Genomic DNA, 15718 nt, shown 5'->3' with positions numbered 1-15718 from the left:
AACAGCCCTTCATACACCCCTCTGTGGATATAGAGATATTTCAGTTGTGCCTTTGGAAATGGGAGCTTCAGAAAGAGTTTTGGATAGCTGTCCTTTCTTTTGGGCCTGATATTCCCATCTTACATTTAAATATTTTTGTTCTCCTGGCTGCCATGTGTTGCTACCAAGCTGTGCTCAAATCTTCTGGTGAGGTCCCTGGATTTTCTGAATTGATTTACACCATAAAGTGTGTTGCACTTTAAGTTGGAAAAAACTGTTTTCCCCAAGTGCATTGCTTCATTAAATATGTTGCTAATTTCAATAATTACTTTCTAGCACTTTGAGACCGGTTTTGTGAGCAGTTTTCCTGACTAACAATCTTTTTTTTTTCAGCCATTAATGGGATTACCTACAATTTGCAAGGCTTGAGGATGTATGAAGGTGAAACAGTCCGATGGCACTTGCTGAATATGGGTGGCCCAAAAGACATTCATGTTGTTCATTTTCATGGACAGACTTTCACAGAACAAGGAGAGCCAGAGCATCAGCTTGGTACATACACTCTCCTCCCAGGTAAGCATCAGAGCAGAGTAAGTTCAAAGGGGTGACCTCTGAAGTCTGTCATTATCATATCGGTTTAAAGGTCTCCATATGGTGAGAGTTTGGGGGTTTTAATGTCCAGGTAAGTGATACAGAGCAGAAAGAAGAAATGTGAGCCCTAGGAGAATTCTTACTCTCTCTCCAGGGAGAAATAGGCTGTAAGTTTTCATTAGACTGCAGGATGAAGTCCTTTGCCCCATCAGTGTCAGCAGTACCAGTGTGCAATAACAGCACTTATGAAGCCTGTGTTGCCAGCTACGAGAATTCAAGGGAAAAAAAAAAAGACAACAAGGAGATCAAAATAATGGGACTGGCTTGGAATACTAGGAGTTTTAGTGAACATTAGGGGTAGTTTATTCAATATTTTATTTCCTTATTTTTAAAGTAGTCCTTTTAATTGGGAAATCTACATATTTTTGTTTAAATGAGAATCAGAATTAGCTGGAATTACCTGAAGAATTGTCTGCAGCAACTAGGAGTATAAGAAAAGCAATGAGAACATGTCCTGTGCTTTCTAAAAAGGGCATCAAGCAACTGAAACCATACCTACTTCCTGCTCAATCCTTGGCACTCCTAGGGCATGAAGAAAGTGAGGGAAGGGCCCATACTTCTAATATTCCTGCTTCTACTATTGGCTTCTTTACATCCTTCTCATTTTATTGGAACACACTGGCACAGCAGGAGTAAGAATCATAACCAGCATCACAGACTTAACATCCATTCATTATGTAATGAACACTGTTCACTACACTGTTCAGCACTGTAGTTACTGTGCAGATGTGTTATGTTCAGGCAACCAAGGTTTTGTACTTTGCACCATTAGCAAAGGTTGGGTTTTGATCTGGCTACTTGATTCCAATCTCAGTCTCCAGCCAGAACTAGCTTGCCAAGAAGAAAAATCACTGGGATGGTGGAAGTTACTGCTCTCATTGCAATGTGTATTTAAATTTTCTGGATGAGGTCATAGGCTGAATTTTAAACTCTTTGGTTTAAAATTCAGCCTCACTGACATCAGCCTTGTAATGCAAATGTTTCTGATACATTTCATTTCCTTTTTTCAAGGCTCATTTAGAACAATTGAAATGAAACCACAGAGACCTGGCTGGTGGCTTTTAGACACTGAAGTGGGGGAATACCAGCAAGCAGGAATGCAGACATCCTATTTGGTTATAGAGAAAGGTATGAACTACAGTGGTTTTTGGCTGGGAAAATCAAGCTATGAAGTCTTCTCTACCCTTTCAGGATCTCTATAAATAAATTTGGGAGATTGTTCTGCAAAAATTGTAGGAAATTATCCACATTCAAGGACATGGTGGAGTGGTTACTGTAAATTTGTTATAGAAGAAAAATTTTTAGCTTCCAGCAATGCTAGCTTTTAATTATTTAGCACACTACCTTAATTCCTCTAGCATGCTAGCCTTGAATTTGAGGTTTCCCTATAGTGACCAGTAGATTAATCTGTTGAGAGAAATTGCAGAGATTAATTTAGACTTCTCTGGGAAAAGAGTGATGTTATAGAATTACTAGGTAGAAATAACAATTATTATTCTTAATAGTGAACTAGAATTACACTATTGTCCTGAGTGATGCTGTCTCACATTTCACCAGAATATATATTGGAATAGACCTCATTTTCTTTAACAACAAACTTACCTGTGCTCCCTTCAGAGTGCAGGATTCCAATGGGCCTGGCAAGTGGGGTTATACTCGATTCACAGATTGATGCTTCACATCACATAGGTGAGTGTATCCTTGAAAAGGTCCCTGAACACCCCCAGCAAAGTGTTGCAGTTCTGTCTTGTTTTGACTTCTCTGATGGTCTTTCAAGATCAGTTCAGCAGCAATCAGCTCTCAGGCTAAAAGTCTCTACCAGTGCTGCAAGCAGAGACAGGGAGTTCTGTTAGGTAACCATCATTATTGTATTTGAAGTATCACAGGTCTGCTATCAGTGTCACAAGATTGAAAGTCAGGGAGTGCTCGGTCTGTGGCCTGCTGGGTGATCAGGAACAAATCCAGCATTCTTTTTGTTCCTTGGATTCCTATTGAAGTTGGAGGGAGACGACCCACCTTGCATTGGTCAGCCATCGACTCCGATTTATTAATCAATCAATCACCTTTTATAACAGTGTTAATCAAGTTCATGCATATTGCAAAATCTGAGCTCACAATAGGTCAGAGATAACATACCAACCCCTCCTTATGTTTCCAATACCAAGATTTGGGTTCTCAAAATTATTCTTGCTTTCCCAAAACAGCCAAAGATAGAACATCCACTTGGTATGAGAAAGCTGCCTGAGAACTCTGATGTGCAAGGCTCTCAAGGCCTTCATGTTTGTCACTTTTACCTGTAATTAAAAATAACCTGAGAACCTCTGCTGTTCACAGAAACAGGCTGTGAGAACCTGCTCCTCACAGCTGCCTTCTAGGCCATCCCTGAAAAAATCTCCAACAGATTCCCTTCTTGAAAATAACACCAAGTGTTCAAAAAGCTTTTGAGATTTGAGTGTGGTATGAGATACGCAAGGACAAAATATATCTGTTATGAAAGACTTGGGAACCCTGGCATCCAAAGCAATTACAGAGTCCTTAATTTGTGAAGTTTATCTGTGGTACAAAAGTGGGATCATTACTTAGAGACTTTTCTTAGCATTTTACACAGTGTCAAATCAAGGCGTATAGACAGTATCCTTTCCCTTGAAATAAAAAATAAGTTACTTATTTTGTAAAACCCAATTTTTTGTGGATTTTCTTTCTTTGTTTCCTTATAGAGTGTTATGAAGGCTTGAAAGCTGTTTTGTAATATATATTCTATACCAATTTTTAATTTGAAAACCTTGTTATACAGAGGGCAGCTCTCTCCCATGAATGTAGAGCACATTTTGTATCTGATCCTGCTGGGGCCAAAACTTGTTTAGCAAACTCTAGACCCTGGTTCCAAATTAACAGTCAGTATATTACATAAAAGGTTACTATTTTAGTCATTTTGCCAACTTTAAAGCTTTGCAGGGTACAGATGCTGACCATGTCCAAATTAGCCTAGATATGGTTTTAGATCTCTTGTTTGTATTTTTTTCTCCTTTTTTTTTCTTATCCTTTGGGTAGGGGTGGGAAATGGCACACTCAAAGCTAATAACAGCCTCAGTTTGTTTTTTCAATGCCTCTTAAAATTCTTGCTTTATTCGTATTTTCCATCTAGACTACTGGGAACCTAAGTTAGCCCGATTAAATAATTATGGAACATACAATGCTTGGAGTACTACAATGGAGGAAGAACTGCCTTGGATCCAGGTAAAGTACAACATCACTGAGTCATGATTTTCCTGTAGCTTATTTTAGAAGGTCAAGCTGTTCTGGTCACTGAGAAGGCTGTTGGAGAAGACTGAAAGATGTGGCAAGATTGTTGATGCCATTAAATGTTCTTCTTCCTTGGGGTAGCTCAGTCTCTGCTGCTGTTGAGGCTCATTGACTGGACAGTTACCCTCACAATTTAGATTGTAACCATTTTGTAGGTAAAGGGAGTAATTCTTTCTGCTACTTTATTTTTCCTTTGTGTAATAGTACATATTTGTATGTTTGTGTTTAAGTGATCATTTAACATGTAATATCCTCAAGCCTTCATTCAGATAGTTTTTTGCTTAGTTTGTATGCTGCTGTCCCACTTGACAGAGCTCAGTTGTCTTCACTTAGGGAAACTAAGCTTACAATTATGACTTTAGGTTCTATATCATTCAATCACCTTACTTCTGTGTTTTTTCTGCCATCCCAATGACTTTTGCACTACACAGCCAGTTTGCACCCAAATTTGGGGAGAATAGCTGATTTCTTATAAATCTCATTAAAATTGGTTGGAAGACAAGAGAGACTCAAGTTCAGCAGGTGGCTGTTGTGTTTGACTTGCAAACATTTGACATACTGGCAAGTTAGTGAAAGTGGAGTAGGGGGAGAAGGTTGGGAGATCTGATGTAAAACTGGAAATATCATTGGGAAGAGAAAGAATTTAACAGGGGGCTGTGGTGGTGGGAAGCTGAGGTTACTGCAGTGAAGCATGCAGAGGTGTGGAGAGCATGTCCCAGAGAATGAGTTTCACTGCTGACAGGCACACCTTCCAGATTTGTTTTTATGTGCTAAGTGCTTAGATATGGTATCAGCAGGAATGGTGGCTTTTCAGCACTTCAGAATGTCATATGCCTTTCTGCAGCCTAGGTATCTAAAATTAGAGGTAGCTTCTAAAAGTGTGAGCCTTTAATTTCTCTGTGCTCCTTGACCTCCTATCTGTAAAATGGGACAGGGGGATGGAATTGTGTCTACCATAGACACACAGATATTTTTGAGGTGCCTTTGTGGTGCAGTGCTGAACCCTGTAAAATGGCCTCTGAAATTAAATGCACACGCAAAAACAGAAATGAAATGAGAAAGCATTCATTTGATAGATCTCTGATAGATATTCTGGTGTCTGTTATTCCTTTAGAGAAGGTTAGTGCTGTGCATATTAAAATGCCAAAGCATTATATGGCTTTTGCTATATATTATTGACTTTATAAACACTCTTTGCTGTTCCTAGGTGGACTTTCGAAGACAAGTTTTGCTCACTGGGATACAGACACAGGGAGCCAAGCAGTTTTTTAAGTCCTTGTACATCCAGAAGTATTTTCTTGTTTACAGCAAAGACAAACGGACATGGAACACCTTCAAAGGAGACAGCTCGCCAACAGGAAAGGTCTGTCTGTGCCATGGGGCTTGCAACAACCTAGGCAGTGTCACTGAGGGATACAGTGAGTCTTATTTAATGTTAAGAAAGAGTGGAAAAATTATGGCCTTTGGAGCCTTGATAGGTACACCTGGAATCTCCATAGGGCTTTTACCAAACTAATGAAATTCAGTCTAGAAGACAAGTAGTAAGGTGAAACACTACCTGGACTGGCCTTGTGACCTTGACTGTGTGGAGTCTGGTTTTCTCACAGGCATCTCTCCCTACTATTATTTCCTAAGCCCATGGCAGCTTTTTTGAAGAAAGCAGGAAGCTGAACTAAAAATCAGGCCTTTACCTCATTTGGGATTAGATTCTGCTTCTCATCCCTTCCTTTGATCTGTCCTAGCAGCTGAATGTTGAACTGATTTGCCTGCAGAAGGCCTGTGTGGTGAATGTGGTTGTATGCTGAAAGAGGTTCATCTTACACCCACCTGCTCCAGCCCTACCTATTACAGCTCCCTTCAATTTACACTGAGGTTTCTGTGATAAAGCTCCCAGACTGAAAGCCTCTTGTCTTTACCTCTTTCCTCATGCATTTTTATAGACTTACATAAAAATAAAGGTTGCTGATTTAAACTGAGGCCCTCAGACACTTCCAAATATGCTAAGATGGGACCATGAGATATTTCAAGTGGCCCTGCAACATAGGGTGTGCTATCACTGTGGATGGGGCTAAGGGCATAAAAAAAATTACATTTGTAACAGAGCAGGCTTTCAGCCTTCAAATTTGTGTTTGCATTAAATTAAGTATGTGTGATTTTTTTTTTCTTTTGAACAGATTTTTGATGGTAATTCCAATGCCTATGACATAAAAGAGAACATCATTGATCCCCCTATTATTGCTAGGTACATCAGACTCTACCCCACTGAGGTCTACAACAGGCCTACTCTTCGCATGGAGCTTCTGGGCTGTGAAGTAGATGGTAAGAATTGGTTAACTGCTTCCATTCTGGCAAATGTTTTACCTAATACTTAAAATGAAGCTTAAACTGTGGGTCTTCTCCATTCCAACATTGTTGCTTTTGCTGTGGCACTTGAGTGTAGTGGAGATGACACAGTGCTCCTCTCAACAGGCTGCTCTTTGCCACTTGGAATGGAAAGTGGAGAGATCAAGAATACCCAGATAACAGCCTCATCTGCAAAGACATCCTGGTTTAGCACATGGGATGCTTCACTTGCTCGTCTCAATCAGAATGGAAAGATGAATGCCTGGCGAGCCAAGGTAACAAGAGAACAACAGTGAAGGCAAGGGCAGCTGGTTAATAAACTGGTGCTGCCTGTGTGGTCGTGGTGCTTCCTGCATGCTCTGTCTAGTGCTGAGTGTGACTGGTCACTTCAAAACCATCCTTTGGGAAGAGCACCACTCAACTCTTCAGCAGAAATTTGTTGAGCCTCTGGCAACAGCAGTGAAATACTTTGAGAGATGGATGCTCTCCTCTGGGCCACAGTCTGCAGTCTGTGGGAATAGTTTAATTTCAGGAGATTAGTGCAATTTGAATATTTGTTTCAAAGGGGTTTAGGAAACCCATTCTGGGTTGGCTTATAGGGAGTGCAGCCTAGTGGATCTGGGGGTGAGTGATCTTCAGCAAGTCCTGTGAGCTTCTGTGTCTTTGAAATGGAGCTGCATTTCTTCACAAAGCACCTTGAGATTTGATCAAAGCTGCTCTTTTGTATAAGCATTTGGTATTAGTATTAAGTATTAGGTTTTAACACTGGAGGTAAATCTCTGTTATATTTCATTATGTATTGGAAATTAAAGTGTAAATCTTCAGACTCCAAACATACTACCTGTAGTAATGAAGTTGATTATATAGGTCACTAAGAATGCTTGTGACTTCCCTCAGCTTTATTCTTCTTTGATACAGTTTTGATGCATTTTGATACAGTTTTAACTACCTGTAAACGTGATTTTCACTTAAGCAAATACAAACATTTACATATTTGCTAATTCACAAACTTTCATCTCAATTGTAGTTTAATGACAACCAACAGTGGCTGCAAATTGACCTCCTCACAGTTAAGAAGATCACTGCTATTGCTACGCAGGGGGTCACATCCATGTCAGCTGAAAGCTTTGTGAAAACCTATGTTCTTCTGTACAGCAATGAAGGCTTCGAGTGGAAATCCTACACAGAGGGTTCAAGCTCAATGCCAAAGGTATCGCTGTCAGCCCGGGCAATTGAATTGTTTTGTTGTTTCGAAGTGAATTGAATTGTTTGGTTTTAGGTGCTGGATACAGTCAAGGCTCAAAGACAGAATGCCAAGCCAAATTGATATTCTCACTGGGCTGTAAAGTGCTAGGGAGCTGGGGTTACTACAGATAATGTCACAGTATCCATCCGATTTTAGTGATCATGATTAATTGTAATAAAAGGAATGAACGCTGTATCTACAGAGAATGCAGCCAATATTGTGATAAAAGAAGCTGACGCTGTTTGTAAAGGAGAACATTTAGTTTGAATGCACAAGGACATTTAATTTGAGTGAATAATGGATTCCCCAGAGCCTCTTTTATTTTTTTTTATTTCTGCCCTGATTTTTTAAGTGAAATTAATGTTAGTAAGGAGTATCGCTATAGCAGAGCTGGGGAACTTCAGGTACCCCCAGAGCAGACACAGTACTTTATATTTTTTCCTGTATTACCTTACACCAACCTAATCCACAAAGGCAATTAGCAGGGGTGAAATAAGGGGAGTTTGTGGGTTTGGTCAATTAGAAATTAGAATGGCAAATTTTCTGGTGGAGATGGAAACAGAGGCTGTTTAATCCATTCAGACTCAGCTATTGCTGGCCTGAACTACTTTTAACCCAGCACATTAGGAAGAGACTTGTTGTGGACTTGTTTAAAACCAGAAATGAGCCAATCCATCTGCCCTGGGTGTGACTAATACAATGGCTGGGAACTGTTGCAAAGAGAAAATGCAGGGTTTTTTTCAAATGCCACCTTTTTACTGATTGTGTTTGTGTATTTGCAGGTTTTCCTGGGTAATGCAAACAGCAATGAGCATGTCAAGAATTTTTTTAACCCACCCATCCTGTCCAGGTTCATCCGCATTGTTCCAAAAACATGGTACCGTGGGATTGCCCTTCGGGTAGAACTCTATGGCTGTGATTTTGGTGGAGGTCTGGCTGCAAAAAGGACTGATGAGTCTGGGAGCTCTTAACCTGCCAGCAGTCATCATGCAGAACAACCTGTTTGTCTAGAAACCCTTAAAACAGTCACACTTAGTAGTTTGGATATGTGCTTTGTCAAAGGAACATAATGTTTTACCAACAGGATTGAGAGATTTCTCTGGCATGTGTTTCATTCCTACAAATACACACTTTAGAAAACAGCTTATTTTCTCTGAGAAAATCTCTTTTCAGCTTCTTTTCTCTGGAAGAAATAGTAGTCCCTTTTGATTAGTATTATCACTTCTTCATTATAACCAGTAGTCTGTCTTACTTTTTACCTAATTTTAAGTCCTAAACCCCTAGGAATGGAGACTCTGGCCTTGATCCTGAGCCCTGGCTATCTCCATTTTGAAATGCTTTTGCAGCACAGATGAGGAATAGAAAGCTATAGCAGGTGGATGTTCTCCATACATAAGGCTTAGAGGGAAATCCAGTGCTGATCTGGAGATGTGGAGCTGCATTCCAGCAGTACCTTGGTGAGAAATGATTGTAGGGGTGGCCTCTCCTCCACGTCTTTTGCCTGCACTGTGGCAAAGACAGGACATGTCTCAGCATTAAGGTATGTCCAGCCCCTTCTCAGAGAATGTGTGCTGGCATTGTTGGTTTGGTTCTTGCATACCCAGCACACCACAATGGTGTAGATTTCACAGAATTCATCTTCAGTGCCCTGGAAAGAGAAAAGGGAGTCAGCAGTGCCTTTCCATCCCAGAAACAAGAAGAGAAGTGATTTAACCTGACAGGTGATGGAACAGCAATGGGAGAGCCAAAACGAGAATTCAGAACTCCTGATGCTTAGTCCCATATACACTTTTAGACTGTTGGGACAGGGAGCTCCATTGATGAGGAAAGCTTTGAGAACTGCAGCTGTTCAGTGGCAGTACAGCTTGGGGGTGGCAGAGGAGGATTAGATGAAACTGGGTAACAGAAACAGCTTCATCTTCTCTTACAATTTAACAGCATTTTTACTAATGGAAATACTCGTGTGCATAGATTTTACATGGATATTTCCCAGGATAACACATCTGAAAATAGATACACAGTCCATAAACTCATTATTCCAGCAGAATTTTAACAAAGCTTTCGGTAGTGTTCTGGACTTCTATCCTGTAAATTGTTTATTTGCAGCACTTCACTTATCACACTAGGTACCATTCAGCAGGCTGGATTTTTAAAGTAATTTGTCTTTGAACCTTGAATGGTGTTAGCCAGTTTTATTTCCGTAGTTTTTCATTTCTTTCTCATACAGAGCATGCATTTTAAAGAGCAGGTATAGAACGGGAATGAAAAATGTGTAAAAAACTAAACAAATATTTTCTTCTGTTTTTTTTCTTTTTTTACTATGTCACAAACTGTTGTAATTTTCCACTGGAAAATAAAACTAATATTGTTGCATGAAAGGATCAAAATTTTGTTTTGTATATTTGCCTCTACAGTAGTAGTTCTGGTAATAGTGAAAGTATGCAACAGGAAAGTAAAATTTTCAGTGCCAATTAGAATTAATTTCACATGGTGAAACAGTGTAATTCCTCCATCTTTAAAGGTTGGTTTCTTAGTATTTTGTAATTGTGCTTAGTTTATTTTTGTTTGACACCACCATGAAATTCTAACACAAGCCATATTCACTAAAAAAAAGAAAGACGTGAACTTTGGAATGAGGTTTTACCTTGGAAAACAGTCGATAAATGCTTGCTAACTTCAGCAGGACCAAGTTTTTATGTGATAACTGTGAAATTATTTTTTAGAAGGCAGTGATCTTTCATGTTCTAAATAAGTAATTAGTTCTTTATATATACACATATAAACACACACATGTCTAATTCTGTGTAAAGTTACATAACTGCAAAACTGATTGCAGGAGCATGACTCAGTCCATCTGCATCAATTTTACAAGCTGAAGATTCTGCTTCTGCTTACTAATGAACAGTGCTTTTGTTAGCTGGGTCAGATGTCCTGCTTGCATTTCTTCTCCAGCCCCTTGTCCTTCCCCAGCCTGAGCAGAGAGATAAAAAGCAAAGGCCTTGACATCGTGCAGACACTGTTCAGTGCCCCTAAAACACCCCTGTGTTGTGAACACTGCCTTAGTGACAAATCTAAGCCACAACATGCTTTGGGCAACTATGATGGAAATTAACCCCATTCCAGTGGTGTTCCAGCCTGCCCAGTGGAGCAGGGATGTCTGGGCCCTGTGCCACCTCAGACATGAGACCATTGCTGATAACAAAATGTTCCCTTGCACAGCTGCGTAAGATAAGAGCTACAATAAATAGCAAAAGTCCAAACCAGTCACTAATGTGCCAGACTCTTACATACAGTAAGGCAAAAAGTATAAACCGTTGCCAATAACAGCTAGAAATTCCACTTAGCACACTCTGATCAGGGGTGTTATCTCAAAATCCTCTTGTCTCACATGGGACACCAAAAAGGACTGCAGTGGGTTGGCCTCAGCTGGCACCTAAGTCCTCATTCAGTCACTTGATGGCTTTCTCCTGGCAGGCTGGGGGAGAGGATTGGAAGAGCAAAAGAGAGGAAACTTGCAGGCTGATATTAAGGCAGTTTGATAAGCAAATCAGAGCTGCAGATGCAAGCGAGGCACAATAAGGAATTCATTTGCCACTTCTCATCAACAGGCACGTGTTCAGCTGCTTCTAGGCAAGCAGGGCCTCGACACACCTGGCAGTTGCTTGGGAAGACAAAGACCATAAGTCTGAACATTCCCCCTTCATCCTTCTCCTTTCCCCCTGCCTTTCCTGCTGAGCACAATGTCACACAGTCTGGCATATTACACCCACCCCCTGGTCAGCTGTGTCCTCTCCCAGCCTCTTGTACAGCCCCAGCCTCCTCACGGTGGGGAAAAGAAAAGGCCTTGGTGCTGAGCAAACACTGCCAGTACCAGCTAAAACAACGAGTGTTATCAGTGCTTGTTTGGTCAAAAAACCAAAGCACAGCACTATACAGGCTGCTGTGAAGAAAATTAACTCTATCCTAGCTGAACCACATACACAAAGTATTTTAATTTTATTAAGCAGCCATCTTAGATTGAATTTGCCAAGGCTTTTGAAAATCTATAGTTAAACCAGTCAGTTCTGCAGAGCCTTTTACACACTGTGGAATGAAATTCTGTGTATGTTGAGATTATTTGCAAATTACACAAGGAGAGCAAGAATTCCTGCAGTTTTCTCAGAGACTAAAGATGCACGTGACAGCATGAAGGTTAACAAACAAACTCTAGGACTGAGGGAGAAATGCGGTGCCAAAGTTCAAAGTAATACAGGAAATAATTTCTTCAAAAATCTGGATGGATGCCTTCCCACTGGCCTTTGATCCAAAGGTCCAAAGTCAACTGCTTTTAGCCTCAAACAGTGTCACAACGTAGTTGCTGCCCTCTAAGGCTCATTTCAGCTTCCAAGAGGCTGCAGGGTGTCCAAAGCTGACCATCTGCAAGTGACAATACCACATGGGTGGCTGTGCTTGAAGCCTTGTGCTTTCCTCACAACCACCTTTACTAGTGCAACCAAGTGTTTCCAGTTTCTTTCCAGAGGTGGTGGCTGTACTCCTTCACACAGACACTGAAACTGGTTGTGTCTGCACTTGGATTGGAAAGGAATTGGAAGTATGTGTGAACACAGTTGAGCACCTCTGAAATAGATACTGACAGCAGCACCACAGTAGTTTCTTCAGAGCCTGATGCAGTTCCCACACAGGTTTGTACAGAGTGCTCTGTACAGTCTAGAGATGCAGGCAGTCCCATGTGGATGGGTACAGACACCTCTGCCTTTTAGAGGAGATGTAACCTCCATTTTTGCCTGTTTTTCTGCTGGTTGTTCTGAGTGCAACACATGCACTGCAGGGATCCCTGCACTGAAGCCAGGCCAGCTCACCTTCACCAAGGTGCCCCGGAGTCTGCAGACTGGACAGTTCCTTCCACACAGCTGGCATAGCAAAGCAGGGTGGAGACAAAGCTGCACGGATTAAAGCCAATGCAGATCCTGTTACTGCATCCACTCAGAAACCTGAACTGTGCATCAGCACAGATGCAAAGGTGAATCTGGGCTTTGGGGCTCTTCTTACAATAGAGATGTCCATGAGGGTGCATGACAAGAGCATGTCTGAGTGATGGGCCAGGAGAACCCTGCAGAAAAAGCATCAAATGGGAATGCATTCAGGACTCCAGACAAATAACCAATCTTTTGAGCATCCTCCAGCACTCCCTGAAATGGCCATGAATACTAGTGGGTTGGTCAGAATTTTAGGATGGTGCTAAGGGACAAAAGGAGGGCTTGCAACTTCACAAGCACTCACACTCACAAGGTGTCTTTCATGACAGGAGAAGATTTTTTTGGCACATACCTGAGAGAGAAAGGCTCTGCCCGTGCCCACATATATGCTAGGGAAGACTGTTCATCAATATTACCATGAAGCACCAGAGAAATGAGATGCAGCACTGTCCTATGTGGACCAACTGCTATTTTGTATGAGTCAGTTATTCCTCTTAATCAGTGCAAAATATTCCTCTTCTTGCTGTGTTTATTCATGCTAGCTCTGCATCATAACCAGTTTATCCACCTACACTTTCCTATCATTACTGTGCCCCATTCTCCATTTGTTTGTTACACCCAGTGCTTGAATCATGCTTTAATTACAATCTCCTCCAGGTAGGGACTCCATCTTCTTGAATGTTTGAACAGCACTCTCCAAAACAGGCCCTGGGATCATTCTCAGGGTTCCTGGGCACATCTGTAACACCATTCCTACTGGGAACAATACTGTGTTAAGCCCACTGTGACCTACATGCACCAAGCATCACGTAATTCAGACCAACCTATTTGCTTCTTCATTTAATAAAAGTACAGGGTATATTTCTTTTAAATGCTTGTTTTACTTTGTAACATCACTATTGTACTCTTTTTGCACTTGCCATGAAATTTTTTCCACTGTTTGTAGCCGACTTGAGTGGCTTTTCCATTTTTTCCTTGTGTAGCTGCCTGCAAATATTTTAAACAATTACATCCATAATGTCCATAATGGAAATGTATAGTGCTGCACAACATGACCCATCTTAGTCCAGGAGTTATTCTGATATCCTGTGGCAAGTAATTCCTCAAATTCAGCCATGAGTGCCTCATCTCTAACAGCTCTCTGTTCAGTCTGCGTTGGACACAATGCAGAGCTTGCTGTGGTGTGCAGGGCAGAAGGGAAGTTCTCTGCCAGAGGCTTTTGATGGTAACCTGTCTCCTAATGACTCCTGTGTTTTGGATAGATGGTTGTTTGTCCTTATGCTTCTGCAGGTCTTGAAAGCTTGGATTTTAGACTGGCTTCTGTATCAGCTGTGTTCCAGTGAACTACAACGCTGCCCCCACCCCCCATGCACAGGGGTTTTAAATTGATCCTTTCTGGCTGCATAATATTGATGAGCTTCCTGTTGAAAACTCCCAGATTATCAAAGAATCAACTGGGGGTTGGAAGTGAGGAAGACACAGGCCTTCAAAGTTATATTTAGTCTACTGTTCTAACAGATTGCTATAACCTACAAGCTTTGATCTAAACTAGTCAGCCTGCATTTCAGAAATAATTTAGAGTTTTGTTTTGTTCTTGCTAATTCTGTTTCATTCCAACATAGATACTAGTTAATGGAGTCTACTTCCCCAGATTAGTTACAATGGCCAAAATAATAAAAAAAGAAAGTGGTTGCTATTTGTCACATTTCTGTGACTTTGTTCCTTCCATACTCAAGTAAAGACAAATCTGTTTTATTCTCTCTGTCTGGATAGTTTCTGAAATATTTGTACTATCTTAGTGCTTTCACATACTGAGAAAACATTCTGAACAACAGCTTCACAAGAGTGCAGTTTTTGAAGTTTTTAATTTACAGAAGATTTTCTCTAAACAACTTGGCATGACTTCAGGAGAACTTTTCATGCACATATATTTTATTAATTCCTTCACAATACACTGCAGGCCAGAAGCTGAGAGAAGAAGGAAATAAGTAAGATTAAGAAAGTGTGAAAAACTCTACTTTTCACAGCTTATGTCTTCCACCTTAGAAAAAAATATTGGAAGTGTTCAGGTTTTTACTATCAAACATGTTTAACCTTTCCTTACTTTTTCTAGTAGAGTGGAGAGATGGAAAGAGAAAATGTGGAGGAAGGCTAAGAAAAGAAAAGATAGAAATAAAAAATCAGGAAATAAAATTTTATCTTGTTCCCAAAGGCTGAAAATATTCCATGAAAATAAACCAAGGTGAGTTCTTTTGAGAACAAAACCAAAACCCTGAGAAAACATGGAGCACTTAAGTCGAAAATTTGTTCCAGTTTTTGGGGGAGAAATCTAGTTTGCCTGACTGACTGTGTATTTTTTTTAAGGAAAATGGCTAAACTGATGTAACTCGTTCTAATCCACTGAAACAGCAGTTGAGCTCCAGTGGCACAGCTCTAAGGATTGCTGGTTTGGAAAAGAGCAAGGCCACCCATGAGAGCTGTGAGCAGTGTGGAAGCTGTAGGAACTGCTGCCTCTGGGCAGGGCACACCAAGAACTCCAAGGTTTTGTTCTTTCCTCCAGCCCCTGCTCGGCACCAAGCAGCAGTCAGAGGGTGCACACCACCCTGCTATCAGTCCATATTCCTTTTTTGCCTGCTCCTGGGCACAGGCCAGTGGGACAGAGGCACTGCTGGGAGGGAGGGAACCCCTGGCAAGGCGTTTATCAGTTGTTGTTTCGGCTCATTTCACTCTAACCGTGCTCTTTGAAAAGATCAGCCATTCCTTGCCTGTGGCTGAAATGGATGCCAATATTAGCAGGAACTGATTCTTTGTGCATAGAGTTTTGCTTCAAGCTAAAAGGTAGTGAAATAGCAATTTTTTTTTTCCTCATAAATCTTACAGGTTTTCTACAGAAGAGAACATGGAGAAAAATAGAAAGGAAATTTTGCTAGACCCAGAAGATAAAAGCATCAAACCCATCCAGACCAAAATATTTAACTGTGCCTTACAGACAGCTTATGGCTCAAATCCTCTTTGTAGCTATGTTTACTAAGGCATGATTATGGTGATTACGGTAATAAAATATTAATAACTATATAATAGTAATAGATGGTAGTAAAATTCTGCACTACAAGGAATCTGTTCTGGGACTGAGAAGAACTTGCTCTTTCCCACCCAACTCCGTATATCCAGATGCCTAGGAGGCAGGATATGCAATTGCACAGGTGGGAGGCTTGACCCC

At 40.9% G+C, this 15718-nt stretch overlaps 1 protein-coding gene across 1 annotated transcript in view; it reads left to right on the top strand.

Moving 5' to 3' along the window:
• The window catches only part of F5 (coagulation factor V), a 34267-nt gene extending 24362 nt beyond the window's left edge, over nucleotides 1-9905 (top strand). Inside the window, exons 17-25 of the mRNA XM_064721724.1 lie at nucleotides 373-552; nucleotides 1642-1758; nucleotides 2248-2319; nucleotides 3776-3867; nucleotides 5141-5296; nucleotides 6108-6252; nucleotides 6403-6551; nucleotides 7304-7486; nucleotides 8305-9905. Of these exons, the coding sequence (XP_064577794.1) occupies nucleotides 373-552; nucleotides 1642-1758; nucleotides 2248-2319; nucleotides 3776-3867; nucleotides 5141-5296; nucleotides 6108-6252; nucleotides 6403-6551; nucleotides 7304-7486; nucleotides 8305-8493 (1283 nt within the window). The 3' untranslated portion in view covers nucleotides 8494-9905. The remainder of the gene's footprint in view (nucleotides 1-372; nucleotides 553-1641; nucleotides 1759-2247; nucleotides 2320-3775; nucleotides 3868-5140; nucleotides 5297-6107; nucleotides 6253-6402; nucleotides 6552-7303; nucleotides 7487-8304) is intronic.
• The last annotated feature ends 5813 nt before the right edge of the window (nucleotides 9906-15718 follow it).

This window comes from Zonotrichia leucophrys, chromosome 1 (assembly GCF_028769735.1).
Source record: "Zonotrichia leucophrys gambelii isolate GWCS_2022_RI chromosome 1, RI_Zleu_2.0, whole genome shotgun sequence".
NCBI lineage: Eukaryota > Metazoa > Chordata > Aves > Passeriformes > Passerellidae > Zonotrichia > Zonotrichia leucophrys.
This window is presented reverse-complemented; position numbering and strand designations above follow the sequence as displayed.